The sequence below is a fragment of the Falco naumanni genome, chromosome Z (genome assembly GCF_017639655.2).
Source record: "Falco naumanni isolate bFalNau1 chromosome Z, bFalNau1.pat, whole genome shotgun sequence".
Taxonomy (NCBI): Eukaryota; Metazoa; Chordata; class Aves; order Falconiformes; family Falconidae; genus Falco; species Falco naumanni.
In genome coordinates this window covers 60,037,850-60,054,799 of record NC_054080.1, presented here as the reverse complement: position 1 = coordinate 60,054,799, position 16,950 = coordinate 60,037,850, and the positions used below count along the sequence as shown (strand labels likewise).

At 45.5% G+C, this 16,950-nt stretch overlaps 1 protein-coding gene across 1 annotated transcript in view; it reads right to left on the bottom strand.

Moving 5' to 3' along the window:
- Nucleotides 1-10,373, bottom strand: part of PDE8B (phosphodiesterase 8B) — a 79,283-nt gene extending 68,910 nt beyond the window's left edge. The window contains exon 1 of the mRNA XM_040580910.1: nt 9,953-10,373. Coding sequence (XP_040436844.1) covers nt 9,953-10,264 — 312 coding nt within the window. The 5' untranslated portion in view covers nt 10,265-10,373. The remainder of the gene's footprint in view (nt 1-9,952) is intronic.
- Nucleotides 10,374-16,950: the final 6,577 nt, after the last annotated feature.

Below are 16,950 nucleotides of genomic sequence, written 5' to 3'. Positions count from 1 at the left end.
CATGCATGCTGTCATTTCACAAAGTTGTACCACAAGTATCTCCATATACAATAGTTTTGATTGTTATGCCCTGCTTAGGGGTTTTGGTGGTTGGTTTTTTTGGTTGTTGTTGTTTCAGCTAGCGGGATACTTTTGGTTTGGTTGGTTTGTGGGGTTTTGTTTTGGTTGTTTTGAGGTATTTCTTTTCTCCCCTTCTGCCTCTACAGGACAAGATGACCCTCCCAGCAAGCTCCCTTTCCTGTCCTACAGTAAAAGCACTGATTTAACTACCAACATTCTTCCCCCGGCTATCATGACACCACAACAAACCAACATGGTCTTTCTGGATCAGTACTCCAGATAAGGAGAAAAAACACTTGAAGCTAAGAATTTTTTTCCTTTCAAGAGTATAGAGCTTGCAAACAGAGAGGTCAGTAGTCTTCAATTTGTCTAGACAAATATTACGTACTTTTCTCTTGCTCTCAAGTATCGTTACATAGGTTTAGGAGTCCTCTGCTGTTGTGACGGGGTGGGGAATGGAACCACAGAAAAGCACAGACTATTAGGTGACTTGAGGCAGCAGTGGATATGTTACTACAACTTTGTACCCAGAACACCATCTAGACATTTCCTGTTTCTGTGAAACTGATGTATGATGGAATTGTTTTAGAAGCTCATCAGGACTACCAGAAATAAACTCCAGAAACAGCATGTTCAAGAGGATTGCTACAACCCACAAAAATTCTTAGCACTGAGTTGCAAGCTGCATTTTTTGTTGGGTAGCTATAAAATCTTGACAGAAATCATTAGATTCAGACATCACATCTCCTCAAGACTTCCAAGTGTCATCAGCATTCTGTGCCACCAAGACAAATCTTTTTTGTTCCCAAAACACCTGCCTACCCATCTGCCCTTTCAGCCCTGTTCCCTTTGGCTTAAGTCTCTGTCCCAGCCTCCTCCAGCCCGTAACAGATGCTACTTCCACAACCATCCCAATTTAGGCTAGACTGATTACTTTCTTTTCACTTAATGGATGAAGTGAAGATCTAAGACAGGCTAAGCAGATTGGGACATCAAGTAATCAATCAGATCTTCACTTCATCCATAGCTTCTCTAACCATCCACTCATCCCCATAGTACTCTAGCTCACCTTTTTCATGTCTGCAAAAACCACCAGAACAAAGATAACTAAAGATCTCCCAGGCTTCCACCAGCACACTGTGACTGCTGTCCAGAGCTCTGTGGGGAATGGAAGCACTGTCCAGCAGCTGCAGCCCATTGCACCACATCCACCGCCCACCACACCATGCCTACGGGAATGCAAGAAACTGAAACTTTTGAGATGTCTTGCTATCCTGGCCTCCCTCCTTTGGCAATCTGAGGCAAAGGGAAGCAGCCTGAAATAAGGCTGTGGCAAGGTGTTCAACAAGACAGTTACCCACCTCTTCCACGAGTCACAACACTACCTGGCACATAAATGCAGCCCTAGCCATGTAACACATGTGAATGGCTTTATTCTGAAATGGAACATGCCACCTTTTCCTGAAAGCACGTGTTATTTCCCAATATAATTAAATGGCTGTTTAGGAAATGGTTTTCTTTGTGACAGGAGGAAGGAGCAATTCATCAGAACAGGCCTCTTTGGAACAGTTAGATTTCAGGGAATTGGTCTCAGAGCTAAGAGGGAGAGAAACCCACAACAGCCAACAGTCCAGGAAGCAGTGGACTCATGTGCAAGAACCTCTTCAGACTCTTTCAAAACAGAGAACTGAACTTCAGCATCTCATCTCCAGAAAACACCCTAGCCACCACATTACCACCTACCCTGGGGTCTCAGAGTTTCAAAAGGAACTTGATTCACTTTTTCATTTCCCCCTCTCCTTTTCTAGAAGATTTTTTTGTTGTTTTCTGGCTAGCACAATGGCCCTGATAAGTTCCATTTCATAAATGGACGCAATGATTATTAAACATAACTGCAGGAGATTGACAATCATTGACAACGTTCATGCTCACAGTGCCTTCAGACAGCCTTCCAAATCTGTGATGGGGGAAGAAGAAAGCCCCTTTTGCTGTCCCTGTGGTGAAATGGCTGACCTCAGAGCAAAGGGAAAATGGAATGCTGCCAGCAGCTCCAAAGCTCGCTTCAGAGATCTTGTGCCCAACTCCACATTTGATTAAGGTGATTTTTTTATAGCACTTAAACATATGCTACTGGTAAGTATATCAGTATTTTGATTAAAACATGCATAAAATCAGAAAAGAGTCAGACTCTGTTCCTTCAAATATAAACAAGTAAGTTGTAACGAAATCTAACCGGTTACAGCTCTACATGCAAACCAGCTGTAAGCTGTTTGCCCTAGGCTTACAAAGAGTTGTTGAATAGCTTGCTTTCCGATAGCTGCATTGCTTCAAAACTCCATTCTGCCCATTTCATCTCATTGCCTTACCTCACAGTGGTCATTACTGACACTACTAATGCAAAGTCTCTTAGCCAGCTGTTCTTTCTTTGGGTTTCTTATTTAAACACAATTTTATAACATCTATACACATGCTCATGCTTGGCTTCATTCTCTGTGAATTCTGCGTGCTGGAGTCCAGGAAGCCCAGATCTTTGCAACTCCTGCTCCACCCTTCCATGCTATGAAACCAATCGGCATTGGTCCTGTTTTCCTGCCCTTTTAGAAAGAAAGCTGCCTCTGCAGATACAGTATGAATCCAGGGCAAGAGATTAATGAATTGCAAATCTACATCAAAATTAGTTCTGTATTTTCAAAGTAAGTAACTCACATTATTAAGAGCTTAATATTGAGACTGATTCTAAAGTAGCACCATCTAGCCAAGGGGCTTCTCAGCATAAATCTAAGCTCTACTCTTTCTATATTCAAGCTATGAAATATTTGGCACTGGATGGCCAAATCAGTGGTTGCAGGGATTTTTTTTTTTAACAGCAAAGTAACTCTCTATTCACAGAGTCAGAGGTAATCCAAGGGAACAGGATGTCTTTTAATACATTTTGTTCTTTTATAGCTGACAATACAGGTGAGAAAGACATTCATAAATAATTGGATGCTGAAGGCTGGAACGGTGGTTGACACAAATTGTTGAACTGCCAGGGGGAAATGAAGCTCATGAGCAAATGGACTAATGTCCCTCTCAAGTGAAGAAAGTTACCTGCACTAGACACTACCTCCAGAAGGCTGTGCAGCATGCTGTCTTGCTCAGAATTAATAATGCCTCTCCAGACAGCATTTCTTCCTCACACAAAAGGAGAGGTGACTTAAGCTTCACAAGCCAAAAGCACCAGTGTTTTGTGGGAGTCTTGAGAGCTCCTACAGAATGAACTCATTGTACTTTATGGTCTGTGAGCATTGCCCCAAAGAAGATGCCCTCAGAGAAGCAAGGGGACAGTCAGCTGTTGCTGCTCTGCTACACTGGTGACTTACTGGGCTAGAAATGCATCTGCTAAACTGGACCAGAGGAAGACAGTGCTACACAAGAGATCATCAGGTGACAGTTGTTACTGCAAGCTCATGCCCTCAACCACAAAATGATGCACCCTAAAACACACATGCTGTGCTCCACAGTGCTCTGTATGGTTATCTTTACATCAGTAATGGTGACTGTTGATTTTCTCAATCTATAACCATGCTACCAGTGACTTTGAAGTCCAGAAAATACTGTGTTTTGTTACCATGACAATACTCCCCCAAAAGAGTTAAACTCTGCTACACCGTAAAACACTTCACATACAATTTCCTAGCAACTACACAGGTACATACAGCCTTCCCTGAAGGCAATTTTAGAAAAGTTACACATACATCAAGGATGTAGCTGCACTAAAATTCTACAGATTTCACAAACACCGTATTTCTTTCACTTTGGGCTACACTGAAAAAAAGTAACCGAGACAGACTTGGTTCTTTTAAAAAAAGAACAGTGAACAACAGGTGGACAGGAGATACAGGCAGAGAATGATCTACATGGAAAGTAATGTAATAACCTGAGATCTGGCAGCAGTGCAGGTGGCACAAGAAGAAAATTTAACCCGAAGTATGGTTTGTTTTCCATCTCTGGTTCCCCTTCACACCACTTACACTTTCACCAAATCTTACTCTCCTGAATGTGAATTTTCCAGCAGCAACACTTTTGAGGGAATGCACAAGTAATCAAAAATAAAAATACAGTAGTCATGCAAATAGCATGTCTGCCTTGTGCAATGAGGAATTTTAATTACAAACAAATCAACCCCCAGCAAAAAAAACCAAAAAAACCCCAATGCTTCTTTTTTTTTTTTTTTTTTTGCATATAGGACTAAGGCTTATGAACGTACTCAGGTCTGGTTGCACTAATCTGGCAAGCTTACCCATGAGCACACAGCGTTTCAGAAATCACTAGGATCTCGCAGCAATACTCCTTTTAACTTCTACAGTCTTGAGGTATCTTTACACAAAATGCAGGACTACTTTATGGAACATCAGCAAGTTACTGAAAATATGCACTCGCATTACTCCCTATTTCAGGAATGCTTACACTGTAAGATCCAGCCTGGTAAAAACTACCTTATCTAGGAACGCGTGGACATAGAAGAGGTACTGCAACCTGTCTGAAATGACAAACTCCTGGAGAAGTTGAAGGACTCCCACCAGGAACAGGAAACATTTTTGCAACTCAGGTGCTTAAATGCTCGTTACAGCCAATAGGGCAAGATCATCACCTCAATGTGACAGATGACCTAGGCATGGAGAGGGCACTCAAGCCAGCTGAAAGGAAATGTCTACAAGGCAATTTTGGTAGCCTTGTCTCTTTCTTAAGAGTATCCACAGAGAAGGTGTGATGTTGAGTTTCACAACATAAACGTGCTCAGTTATTCTGCTGTCTAAACCACTACATAAAGTATGACAGATGACTAAATTATTCCTCACCTGAAGGAGACAAATGGGAAACTATGTGCCCACTTTCTGTATCACACCCTACTGATCATTAAGCATTTTCAGCTGCAGGAATTCAAACCTACGCTCTGCATCCCAAAAGCACGCACAATTCCCCAGGGTATATGGCACGACTTCTCAGCTTGCACTATGTCTTTCAGCCACATGGTCAGTTTTATTTGAAATCCCTTTGCTCTGCATTCAGCACAATTAAGGAGTATCAGAAATTGTTAAAATATCCACATCATGCTCCTCAGAAGGTAAAACCTCAGAGTCTTGTTTATATGCATAGCAAATGGTACAAAGTAGAAAACAGATGCTGCTAATGCTCAGTTTACATAAAACTGTTTGGTATTTTGGGCACTGAAACCAAATGTTCAGAAATAACTTTTTACTAGAGGACTTAGAGGGTGGAGGGGTCCTGAGACATCTATTAATTCTCACTGTCAAAATGGTTGAAGCTCATTGTTCTCTTACAAGCTTCCAATGCTTCTCCTTTTCTATATAAACTAAGGAGGTGGGGGGGTGGATATGCATTTTGTATTTAATGATATTAACGCCTATCACCCAGAACAGTTTTGGAAGTCCAGAATGTTTCATGACTCAATACCATGTAAGTTTAATCTACCAGGCTGTTCTGTTGCTTTTGCCAAGTAATTTATCATTTTCTGAAGAAATGGTTTTCTCCATTCCGTAAGGCTTCTGTATAGCGTTGCTTAAGAGCACAACCACGGTGCTTGTTGAAGTTTACATGTACCATTTGAAGAAGGAATGGAAAAGTCAGATAGGGAGCAGCAAATCTTTGCACAAGTCCTTTTAGTGTATTCATTTAAGAAGTCTGGGCTTAGTCCAAGAAAAGCACTTCTTTACCAGCAATTTTCTTTACGGTCAGAGTTATTCAGGACAGCACCTCTCAGAAAACAGCTAGCCTAAATTAAAAAGGCTCTGCGCTCTTATATAGTTCAACATTTGCCTGTCCAAATATTTTTCTCCCAGCTTTGCAGCCCCACAGTATGTTCAAGAGGACTCTGATGTTTTAGGTGTCCTATAGAGTTGTGAAATGGACCTTCATCACATTAAGTTAAGAGCTGGGAGGCATATTTTCCAAGTTTACTCTACATCTGGTATATTCTATATTCTACAGAACTTACTAAGCAGCCACTTAAACAGTAGTACACATCAAGCAAAACAAGTAGTGCAAGAAGTACAGTGACTTCTCTTACACAATACTGCTTTAAAGAGAAGAAATCAAGGCAATGCTTAGCATTGCACTCTCCAGCACCCGTGGACCTGATGCAACTCTCTCAGTACCTGGATTTCTCAATGCTCTCCATAGCACTTTGTGTTTGTATTTGGCAGCTGCATCCTTTTCCCTGTTCCCTCAGACTGGAAAAAAACGAATCCACCAGGCATAAAAGCTACGTGCTTAACATACGCGGGCACATCCTTCTCCTCAGTGCTTCCACCTGGGAACTTAACACAGATTAACACTAGTAAGATATACTGCCACACCGTATTTCTTCTTATTTCTGGGCTTTGTTTCTAATAATTATTTTGCTATAGAAAAGCCTGAAAACTGTCAATACCTTTTTGTATCATGACTAACTTTCAAAAGAAGTTCATAAATCCCTCAAAGAACACAGCCTAAGAACCAACTAAGAACCAAACCATTACACCTGCTGTTCCTGTCATTTCAAGAAGAAAAATAAGATAATCAACAAAGGGGGTTCCTGCTCCCCACACCCCCAGCCCCGCCCCCCCCCCCCCCCCGATATGTTAGCAACAAGACCCTTAAAACTCATTTGTTCCTGTAGTCTTTAAGTTTGGCTAATATTTCAGTATCAAGATGTTCAGGAAAAGAGTATTTGTGCAGGTGCTTTTGCTTAAGAGTTTGAAATATTTCAGCCGTAATTAAAAGACATATTTGTAAACATCAATAAGGTAAACTTCTGCTATCTTTTCAAATCCTTAAGGAAGTGTTCAAGGAGCTGTTTATTTCTCGTTAAACATCTGGTACTGTTGCACTTCAGAACTGGCAATAGTTGAGCAAAGGATCAAGCAGCTGTGGTACGCTCAGTATCATCTCATGCTCAGTGTTGTGCTCCAGTGATGTAAGCTAAATGCCCTCTATCTTTATACGAAGCTGATGTAGAGTTTGAGATACCAGTACTGTTTTAGCTGTCATGGATAGTGTTTGGTTTCATTAAGGGGGGAATGTGGGCAAGGAATGTCTGGTTTTTACTTGAATGTTTCTGTCCAAGTACCTCAGTAACATAGCATATGGCTGCGTGCCAGAAACCATGGCTCCTATTCCAAGTTAGGGCACAGACACATCTTACAATACTTAAGCCCACTTGAGATCTTTGTCAGTAACCTGTAGATATTTGTTACCAAGCTTTTGAGATCCACAAAGAAATGCATGCATACTAGAACCACTGAAGGTCGTTACTCACAATCAGCATGCACAGGATGCAACCAACACCTCTAAATGGTCTGAACAATTCAGAACTTTTTATTAGGGAAAGGAGAAGAAAAGGAAACAAAAAAAAATTGTCTTTGTAACACTGACCTCACTCCAATGAGTAAAGCTTAGATGGACTTAAAAGGTAAATTTTAACTTTTTTTTTTTTTTTTTTTTTCAAATTGACATGGGAGTGGTTTTGGTTTGTTATTTGAACTGCACTGGGTTGAAATCATTACAGGTTGATTTCTTTTAATGCCAGTTTAACATTATGGTATGGATGAGTTTTAAAACATTGTATAATGATAGGGTCAAACATAAATAATGCAATACTTGATTGCGTAAACAACTAACGAACAGTTTAAAACAGAAAAAGAAGATAAATGAGGCAGCATGGTTAAAGTCAGTTGAATAGTTACACAACTGGAATATTATATTAATATATAATAGTACTAACAGCCATTTGACATGTGTATTTGTTCAGTCCCCTTACACAGTTAGATGAGATTTCAACACAGCTAACACATGCAAACAACCATACAGCAGTTAACACCATGTGGTATTACTGGATGCTTTTTCTGTACCAAAAGAACTAACATTTCTCTTCCTTTTTTTTAACTTCTATGGAAATAAATATTGTTATTATGTACTTTTGGAGAACCATATTTCCATACTTTTCCACTTCCTATAGCCCTTCAGGTATCAAGTACCATTTAGCCCTTATAATAGTTCTGTAATACTCCAACCTTGCTTTGGTCAGACAAATACTCCAGTATGACATTAAGCTATAGGAAAATGTGCCAGGAGTAGCAGCAAGAATGGAGGCTCTAACTCAGTTTAAAAATGATATAAAATATTTTACAGATCTTAGTTCTTCTAAATGGAAACATTTCTACTGTGTCACTGTAGAAGCAGTTGTTAAATAAACCCCCCATCATTTCCCTTAGGTGCAGGGGATTCTGAAATTTTAAAAGGAACTGAAACTATCCAAATCAATATTACAGTGCCAGTTATGAAGTTCAAAAATATCTAATATATGTTCATGTCTAATAACCAGAAAGTTGACAAATATATTTGTTTATATGAGCACATGATGTAAGAACAAATAATAAACAATTCATAAGAACAGAAATGGGCATTGGCACTTAAAAAAATCTTTCACGTAAAAAATTAATCTTTTCAAATCCCAACTTAAATAGCTGTGCAAGGATTTCTGTTTTGCTCTCCTCTACATTAAAAAGATTTGTATTATGTCTGAAGTATTCCACTCTAAAATTAAAAAAAAAAAATCCCCGAATCCAAGAAATACAACAATTTCTTTAGTCCGGTTCTGCTCAGACTTTGTCCATACCACTGATTATGCAGGTTCTGCTTCTGAATGAGTAAAATAATCAATGTAACTGCAGACAATTCTGCAAGTTTGTCAGCATCTGAACAAACAAATTGACTATGGGTTGTAGCGGCGATGTTTGGTTTTTTATTCCTGCTGTCCCTCTCACTTATGTTTTCCTTAGATGATTTCTGGTAATTTCTTAACTATATTCTAACAAAATACCAGGATCTATGTAAGTTCGTGGAATTACTTTGTGACATGATATCCTGCTGTATTAGTGCAACGGAAAAGTAACCTAGGATGCAGCTGGGGTCCCCACACCATTTGTTTTGACAATAACGTTTGGAACAGGGCAAAAATGCGAACTTTAATTTCTAGAAAACTTTCAGAGAAATCAAAGAAAACCCTATTTTTAGGTATTTTTATTTTTAAATAACCTCGTATTTAAACAACAAAAAAAAATAATCCGGAGCAATCATAATTTTTAACCACTGAATTTAAATGAAGCTGTTGATAAGCAGGTTGCAGCAGTGCACGCCTCAGCCACTGAGAGGGGGACCCAAGCCCTCCAGATGTGGAAAGCGATGCCCCCGCGGACGCAGCCCCTGCCCGCCCCCCGGCGCACCCCCTCGGGCTGCACCAGCGCGGCGCCTCCTGCGTGCGCACATCGCGGCGGTGCGGGGCCGGCTGCGCACCCAGCCCAGCAGCAACAGCTGCTTCAGCCGGATACGGCGGGGAAGAAGAAGGGATGAAGACGACCCAACTGCAAGTAGGGGCGTTCTGCTGTCGAGAATTAAGCAAGGGGAGATTTTATTCCGGCATACTGACACCTCTCCCAGACACCCACCCCCAGCCATGGGCCACAGAGCTGGGAGGGAGCTCTCTCCCCCCTCGCTGTAACCCCGAGCGCGACCTCAGCACAGGGGGGCCCAGGGCCGCGCCGGGGCTGCGGGCCGCGGCGGAAGGAGCCCGGGGGGCCCGGCGGCCGCGCTCGCCCCCCTGGGGGGCTCCAGGCCAGGCGTCCCCGGGCGCGGCCCCCACCCCCACCCACCCCCGCAGTGCCAGCCCGGCCCGGCCCGGCCGCCGTAGCTGCAGTGAGTGAGTGGGCACCAGGGCAACCGCTCCCCGCAGCTGCATCCCGCCGGCCGGAGCATCATCTCCCGCCCCGGCAGAGGCGGGGGACGCTCGGGCTCCGTCCTTCCTCTGCCGCGCCCGGCGTGGACCCCACCGAGGACCCCCGCCGCCGTTTACCTTGACGCTGGCGTTGCTGGTCTGGGTCTCCGCCTCGACGCCGCAGCAGCGGGGCGCCCTGGCCCGGGCGGAGGCGCCGGGCTCCCTGCGCTCCTTGCGGCGGGGGCCGGCGGAGGGCGAGGGCTGCTGCCGGCTCTGGTAGGCGAGGACGGAGGGGATGGAGTCGGCCGCGTCTGTCTTGATGAAGAGGCCGTGGAGCGTGGCCGTGCCCTGCGAGATGGTGGTGGTCTGGTGGGGGGAATTGGACTCGTCCGAGTCCCGGCAGTAAATCACGCCGCTCTGCGAGACGTGGATGCTGGGGGCGCAGCCCATCCCTTCCCGTCCGCACCCCGCCCCGCTGCAGCGCCGGCGGGCCTGCCCGCTGCGCTCCCACCTGCCGCCCGCCCGGGCTGCGGGGCCGCCGCCCCTGCGCCGCGCACCCCGCGGCGGCACCGGCACCGGCACCACCCCCCGCCGCTGGCGCTGCCCCGGCCGCTCCCGCCCATGCGGCGCCTCCCCGGCACCCCCGCCCGTCTCCCCGTGCCGCCTCCGGGGACCCCAGACCCGTTAAGCCCCTTCCCCTCCGCAGCAGCGTCTTACGAAGCGCCTTCGGCCACCGGGTTCTTCAGTCGGAGGAGGGGGAGGAGGAGGAGGAGGAGGAGGTGGAGGTGGAGAAGGAATAAAAGCCGCAGCAGGAGAAGCAGCAGCAGCAGCACCGTCGGTGGTGCAGCCCCCTCCCGACCCTGGCAGAGGATCTGCTTTCAAGCCTTCCGTATGTGCAGCAACACAACATCCACCCCTAATTGTGCCAAATACTTCTTTATTTTGTCTTTATCTTTTGTTTTTAAAAGCAGTTGAAAATACTTATTTTGACAGTCAAAACGCACCTACTTTTCTTAGCCATGGGTAAGCAAATGTCAGTTGTTTGGGGGCACTGCAGGGAAGAGTTCAGAGCCACGCAGCACCCGCTGCAAGTTAGGAAAAAAGGCCAGGATTGTTCCACAGTTTTTAATGCTGTTTTTCAAATAGGTCAATATTCAAAGTCACAAGCTGCTATTTTAGCCTATATGTCTGATAGCTGCCAATCCCTGTTTCTAGTCCCTGGGGAGATAATCAAGCAAAATGTTTAATGCTGCAGAGATTTACACACCTTCTTAGGTTTCCGCAGTGAATAGTTTCATTGACCTCAGTGAAACTACCTACGAGGTGTAAAGCTAAACATGTGGGTTTTAAGTCTTTGCAAGGTTTTATTTTAAATCTCTTTTCAATGGCACGTTGTAAATCCTTCAAGAATTAGTAATGTCATCCAAGCAGTACGCTACCTGCCTAATAAACCATTTATCTGACACCTAGGTACTAATGAACACTTGTGTGTACACCTTTTCTGCTCCTTTGGGGTGTCACCTGATGTTTGACTGCTGTTTCTCCACCTAGGTTTTAGTGAGTGATATAAAAATACTGGGAATGTGAAGCACTGTTCGTGCAAGGATCACAATGCTAAATGACAAAGTGCTCTGAACATGTTAATGTTATTTTGGCTCTAATGCTCGTGACGCACTCTCATTGATTAGAGACTAGTTTATTCAGAAATGATGGCTTCACAGTTAAAATGCCTCAGTTTTAGAGAGACTGCTTGAGCCTTTAGCCTCTGTCCCTGCTGATCCAGTTCACGGGACATTGTAATTATGGCCATATGGACATTCACTCATCCATCAAGATCTGGACTGAAATCACCAACCTATTTGACAAAAGATGTTTTTCCAGATACCAGAGAAAGCCTGTGTTGGCCCTACTAATCACATTTCTCTAGGTTAATTTTTTTTCCCCACTAGTTGCTGATGTTCACAAACCAAGTTGTGGCTTATATCCTGCATATGCTGCATGTTTGCATGTTGCCATGCTGCTCTGCTGGTGGCCATTTCTGAGGACCACCTTGATGACAGGCTCAGTATGAACAAAATGAAGCTGACTGCACTTCATCACCCAAACATGCAGCCTGTCTTGCTGCTTTGACTGCAGTTTTGGATGAGACCTTCCAATATCCCAGAGGATAAGCACCTAGCTGAGGAAGAATGTGTCCTAAAACTGCATTTAATAACAAAAAAGCAACTAGTTTTATGTGCTCGTTGCAATATTTTCAAGTTCCTCTTCATTTCTGTTAATGGTTGGGAACTTAAAGTTGGTGATTTGAGTTACCCGCCCTAGACCATACCTGAGATTTGCAGCAGAGCCAGGAGCTCAGGAATGCCACTCAGAATCCACACACTGGTGTAAATGACATTGCTCCAAAATACCTCCAAGACTTAGCGACTACCTAGTTTGAGACTTAGTTCATAGGAATTTACCCACTACAGGTTATCAGCAGCATCTCGGCTTCTAATAAAGGATGTGAACATAAATCATATATGTTCACTTTGCAGACTGAGCTTGGTGAAAACACCACATCACCCTGAACTGTGTTGCTAGCTATTCACAGTCCACTTTTCTGAAGCAGTATCAGTGATAAGTTACTTCATCAGTCAATCAATACCTAGGTTTCCTTAACATCCCAGTACCTGGGTTTCCACCCTGTTCCTGCTGAATTCTGTGACAACTTTGCTATTGATTTCAGGCAGCATTGCAGGCACCTGCACATTCTCATGTGGATTTCCCTTGCTTAGGTATAACATTTGAGTTGATGTCAGAAAGTAAGTTGTAGGAATAAGAAGTCACAGTTCTGGAGAACCTTTCCTACATGCAGCTCTCAAGTAGCTCTTCCTGTGCTGCCGATTTTGGGGTAGAAGGGAAGGATCACCACTGAAGAGGATGAGCCTGCCTGTGCAAAGTGCCAGAGTGCTTGGAAGAAGTGAAGGCTGCAAAATGGGGAGCTATGTGGGCTGCTCAACAGCAACAGAAAAGTGGCCAGAATAACAATGCTTTGTCTGACAGCAGAATCACATACTATTATGGTTGAGGTTGGAATGGTCATCTGGTCCACCCCCCATGCTCAAAAAGGGCCACCTAGAGCCAGTTGCTTCTGATGGGCATACCTGTATGTTTTTTTAATATATCCAAGGGTGGAGATTACAGCACCTGTCTGGACAAACTGTGCCAGTGCTCAGTAACCCTTGCAGTTGCCTCTTGATGTTCAGAGGAAACCTCCCACGCTTCTGTTTGTGCCCATTGTCTCTGGACCTGTCAGTGGGCATCACTGAAAAACAGCCTGGCTCTGTCCATTTTGCGCCTCCTTTTAGTTATTTATATACATTGATGAGATCCCCCCTGCACCTTCTCTTCTCCAGGCTGAACAGGCCCAGTTCTCAGCCTCTCCTCATATGTGTGGCACTCTGAAGGAACTTAGAGAGAGAGAACAAGCAAGTGATGATTAGCATGAGCAGAGGCTGGAGTGGGACAGACTGAGTGGGTACAGAGGAAAAGGATGACTGTCTGCCGCTGAAGTGAAGAAATGGAAAATTAAAGATCCCTTTTCCTAACATTGGTAGTTTTTCTGCATCTTGCCTGTGAGAAGACAACCATGGATTTACTAGGCAGGGAGGAAGTGGGAATATTTAAAACGCATGCATGCTCACATCACCTCTTATGGCATGCTCAAGTCATGCTCCTGCAGTCATCTTGCTGCAGTCTTGCCCTGACTGATGCCCACTAAAGCGGAAGGCTTTACTGTGAGCAGCACGTACTAATTCAAGCAGGGACTTACAGGAAGGACAGTTAATGTACTGAAGCAGACTCTGCCCTCAGAAACATGTATTTAGTATCACCCCAGATTTAAGCCAGTGCATCCAGCTAGTGCAAGATATTCTCATGCCCCAGTTTTTCCACTACTAAAGAGCTTTCACTGACTTTAGCTGCAACTGTATAAATCCTAACAAATTTTATGCTCACAGGAAACCGATTTCTTACACATCACTGATTTCAGCATGATAAATATAAGCATATGAGTGGTTCTGTAAGTCGTCAGCAGAACCCTGGAGTGTCTTGTCTTTTTTTCCAGTAAAAAGCAGTGGATATACATTGTCTATGGTGTTTAGACTCGCAAATCCCTCTGCAATGAAGAAAATATACTCCTCCAAACTTTATATCCCTTCCAAAGCCAGCCATAGGCTTCACTCTGACCTCAACATTAAGACTGTATGCTACCAGTAGATTGGTAAGTTTATGTTAGCATTATTGGAAGTAACATCTGTAAATCCCAGTTCATTGCAGTAAGAATATAGTACTTCAGAGGTCGCATTTTACAGAGACTTAAAAATCTGGTACTTGACAACCAGCTACTGAAGACAGTTACCTCTATTCATGGTTCATTTACTGTAAAACCAGTTTAAGAATGTATATATAGGCCTGTACAAAAAAAAATATAAATTTATAAGGTCTTAGGAGGCTCAACAGTTTCTCAGTCCTTTCATATTGGTTTCTAAATGACAGTAAAAACTAACATGCTGATACCCAGATTAGAGCAAAGTAAATACCTAAACAATACTTAAATTATTCAGACTACATGTTGTATTTTTAACTTAAAATAGATATGAGGAAAATCATAATCATGGCAGTACAATAGAACTCTTCTTGGTATACCTCTCTTTTGTTAAAAAACCCTGCCTCTATAGTAATTTGATAATCTAGAATAGATTATCAAATGCTAACCTTGTGCTTTTACTCATCAACAATACAAGAAATGATGGTACTTGGAAACCAGAAAGATATTAAATACAAGAGGTGAAGGTTATTTCTTTTGCCTGAGGAAGAGCAGAATGTACTTTTCAGTCCACAAACCTGATGACTCTTTCACCAACATAATAAAGAGTAACTTCACTGAAAGCAATGACCTTTCTCAACTCAACCAGAAAGCAAAATCAAGTCCTGTTTTTTTGCCTTGCCCTAAACTCCTTTCACTTCATAACTTTGAAAAATAATTAATTGCAGCAAAATTGTGTTTTAATGTGCCATGGGTTCGTTATACCATGTTTGCATACTAAATTCTGTGAGTGCTGTGGACACCAATCTCCCAATAGCAACACCGTACTGTAAAATACCCTCAGGTAGGTATGGCTTAGACAGAATGGGTTTGCTGGGATTGCTTGCTAATTGCACTGTAAAACCTGACTTTGGCCTTCTTTTACAGTCAGATTTTGACTGGCTTGGACAATGCCAGCTATCTCAATGTTCCCCAGAAGCTTATAAAATACTTTTCACTATGGGTATTTCTGCAAGTGGGAAAACTGAGTCATTGTAGAAGCCTGTTTCCAAGCTCACTCAAGCAAGCAGAGCTGAAGAAGGAACTCAGTCTGGTTCCCCTTCTGCTATCAGTCTGTGCTGCTGTAAGTGCTGGGAGTCACAAACTGTGCTGAGAGTGCATGGAGGGGCAGGGGCCTTCCTCCACTCTCTACCTTCTCCACTCCTTTGTGTGCGGCCAAGGAAACGCTGCAGTTCCTGCCCTCCTCTGTCTGCAGCTGTTTCTCTCTCCCCAGGGGCAGGAGAAGATGCAGTCCTAGGCTTTTGCTGCTCGCTGCTGACAGGAGATGAGCTGTCCCGGGGATACAGATTCCCTTCTGGGAACAGACACCTGCAACTGTTTTCCCTAGAATGGGCAAACTTGGCACCGTCCTTTGTATCAGCATATCTTTGAGACACAGCAACCCTTTACTAAGCGGCTTTGAAGAGGAGTAACGTATAGAAATACATAGTAACCACAGCTTTCGGCCACCACCAGCAGCGTTATGTGCTAGCGTTATCCCCCTTGAGGAGCTCAACTTGTGGCAGGACAGTGGCAAGATAGTTCCAGTCACAAGCGAAATTTCTAGGACAGCAGTGATCACATCATGTTTAAAAGGCTTAGACTTCTGCTCCCCACCAAACCCCTTGGTTGGCCTTGGAGCCAGAGCGAGACAAGTGCTTCACAGCATTCAAGAAAAGCAACCGTTCCCTTAGAAGCACCGAGAAGTCCCTCCGCCAGACTTTCAGCGGTCGTCTCCTCACAAAAAGCTTGTTCTTTGCCCGTTACCACTGCAGTAACACGGCTCTTCTCCCTCGATTTATTCTCACGGGGGGAATGCTGGCGTATCTGCACAGCGCGTCCCTCCGGGGGTGCGCGCTGCGTTCACGGGACGCGGGTGGCCCTGCGCGGCGCCGGGCACGGCGGCAGGCAGCTCCCGGCCAGCCGGGCCGGGCTGGGCGGCGTGGGGCAGGGGCTGTGCCGGCACCAGCAGCCGGACACATCTCCACCAGCCCCCGGGGTGCGCCCGGAGGGCGCTGGCACCCGACGCCGCTGGGCCCCGGGGCAGGGGGGAGCCCCTCGGGGGGGCCTTGCTGGCCCCCGACCCGCCCGGCCTCCCCTTACCTTCCTCCCCGGCCCATTCATCCTCCGAGGAGCAGAGGGGAGCGGGAGCGGCGCTCCGGCGCGGCTGCCCAGGTGAGCGGGCGCCTCCCCCGGGCCGGTCCGCCCCGCCGCGCTCCCGCCGCGCTCCCGCCGCGCTCCCGCCGCGCTCCCGCCGCGCTCCCGCCGCGCTCCCGCCGCGCTCCCGCCGCGCTCCCGCCGCGCTCCCGCCGCGCTCCCGCCGCGCTCCCGCCGCGCCGCCCGCGCACCAGGGAAACGCGCTTCGCCACAGGGGCTCTCCTGGGGATCGAGGGCAAACCGGCTTCCTCGGGTTGTCCCGGCCCCCCGGCCTCTCCCCCAGCCTGTGCCCCGGGCAGATAATTTTCTGCCCTGAGCGAGAACATTCAGTAACGGGGAAAACTGTTCCGAGAAGGTGAGGTGAGCCAGGTGCCCTGAGCCTGGCTTGGTTCAGCGCACAGTAACAGTTACAGCGCCTCCGGAAAAAGGCAAACCCTTACACCCTCCGGACAGAGCGGTAAGCCCACCCACGGAGCGGAGTGCTCCCTCCTGCTGGTGCTTTTCAGGATCCTCGGGTAAAATCCAGCCTCACAGTCAAGGAGAGGGGAGCCAAACTGCCTGGGGTTGAGAGGGGGCGGCTTGACCCTGATCTGAAGCAAATCTCAGCTACCAGAGGTGGGACCACAGACAT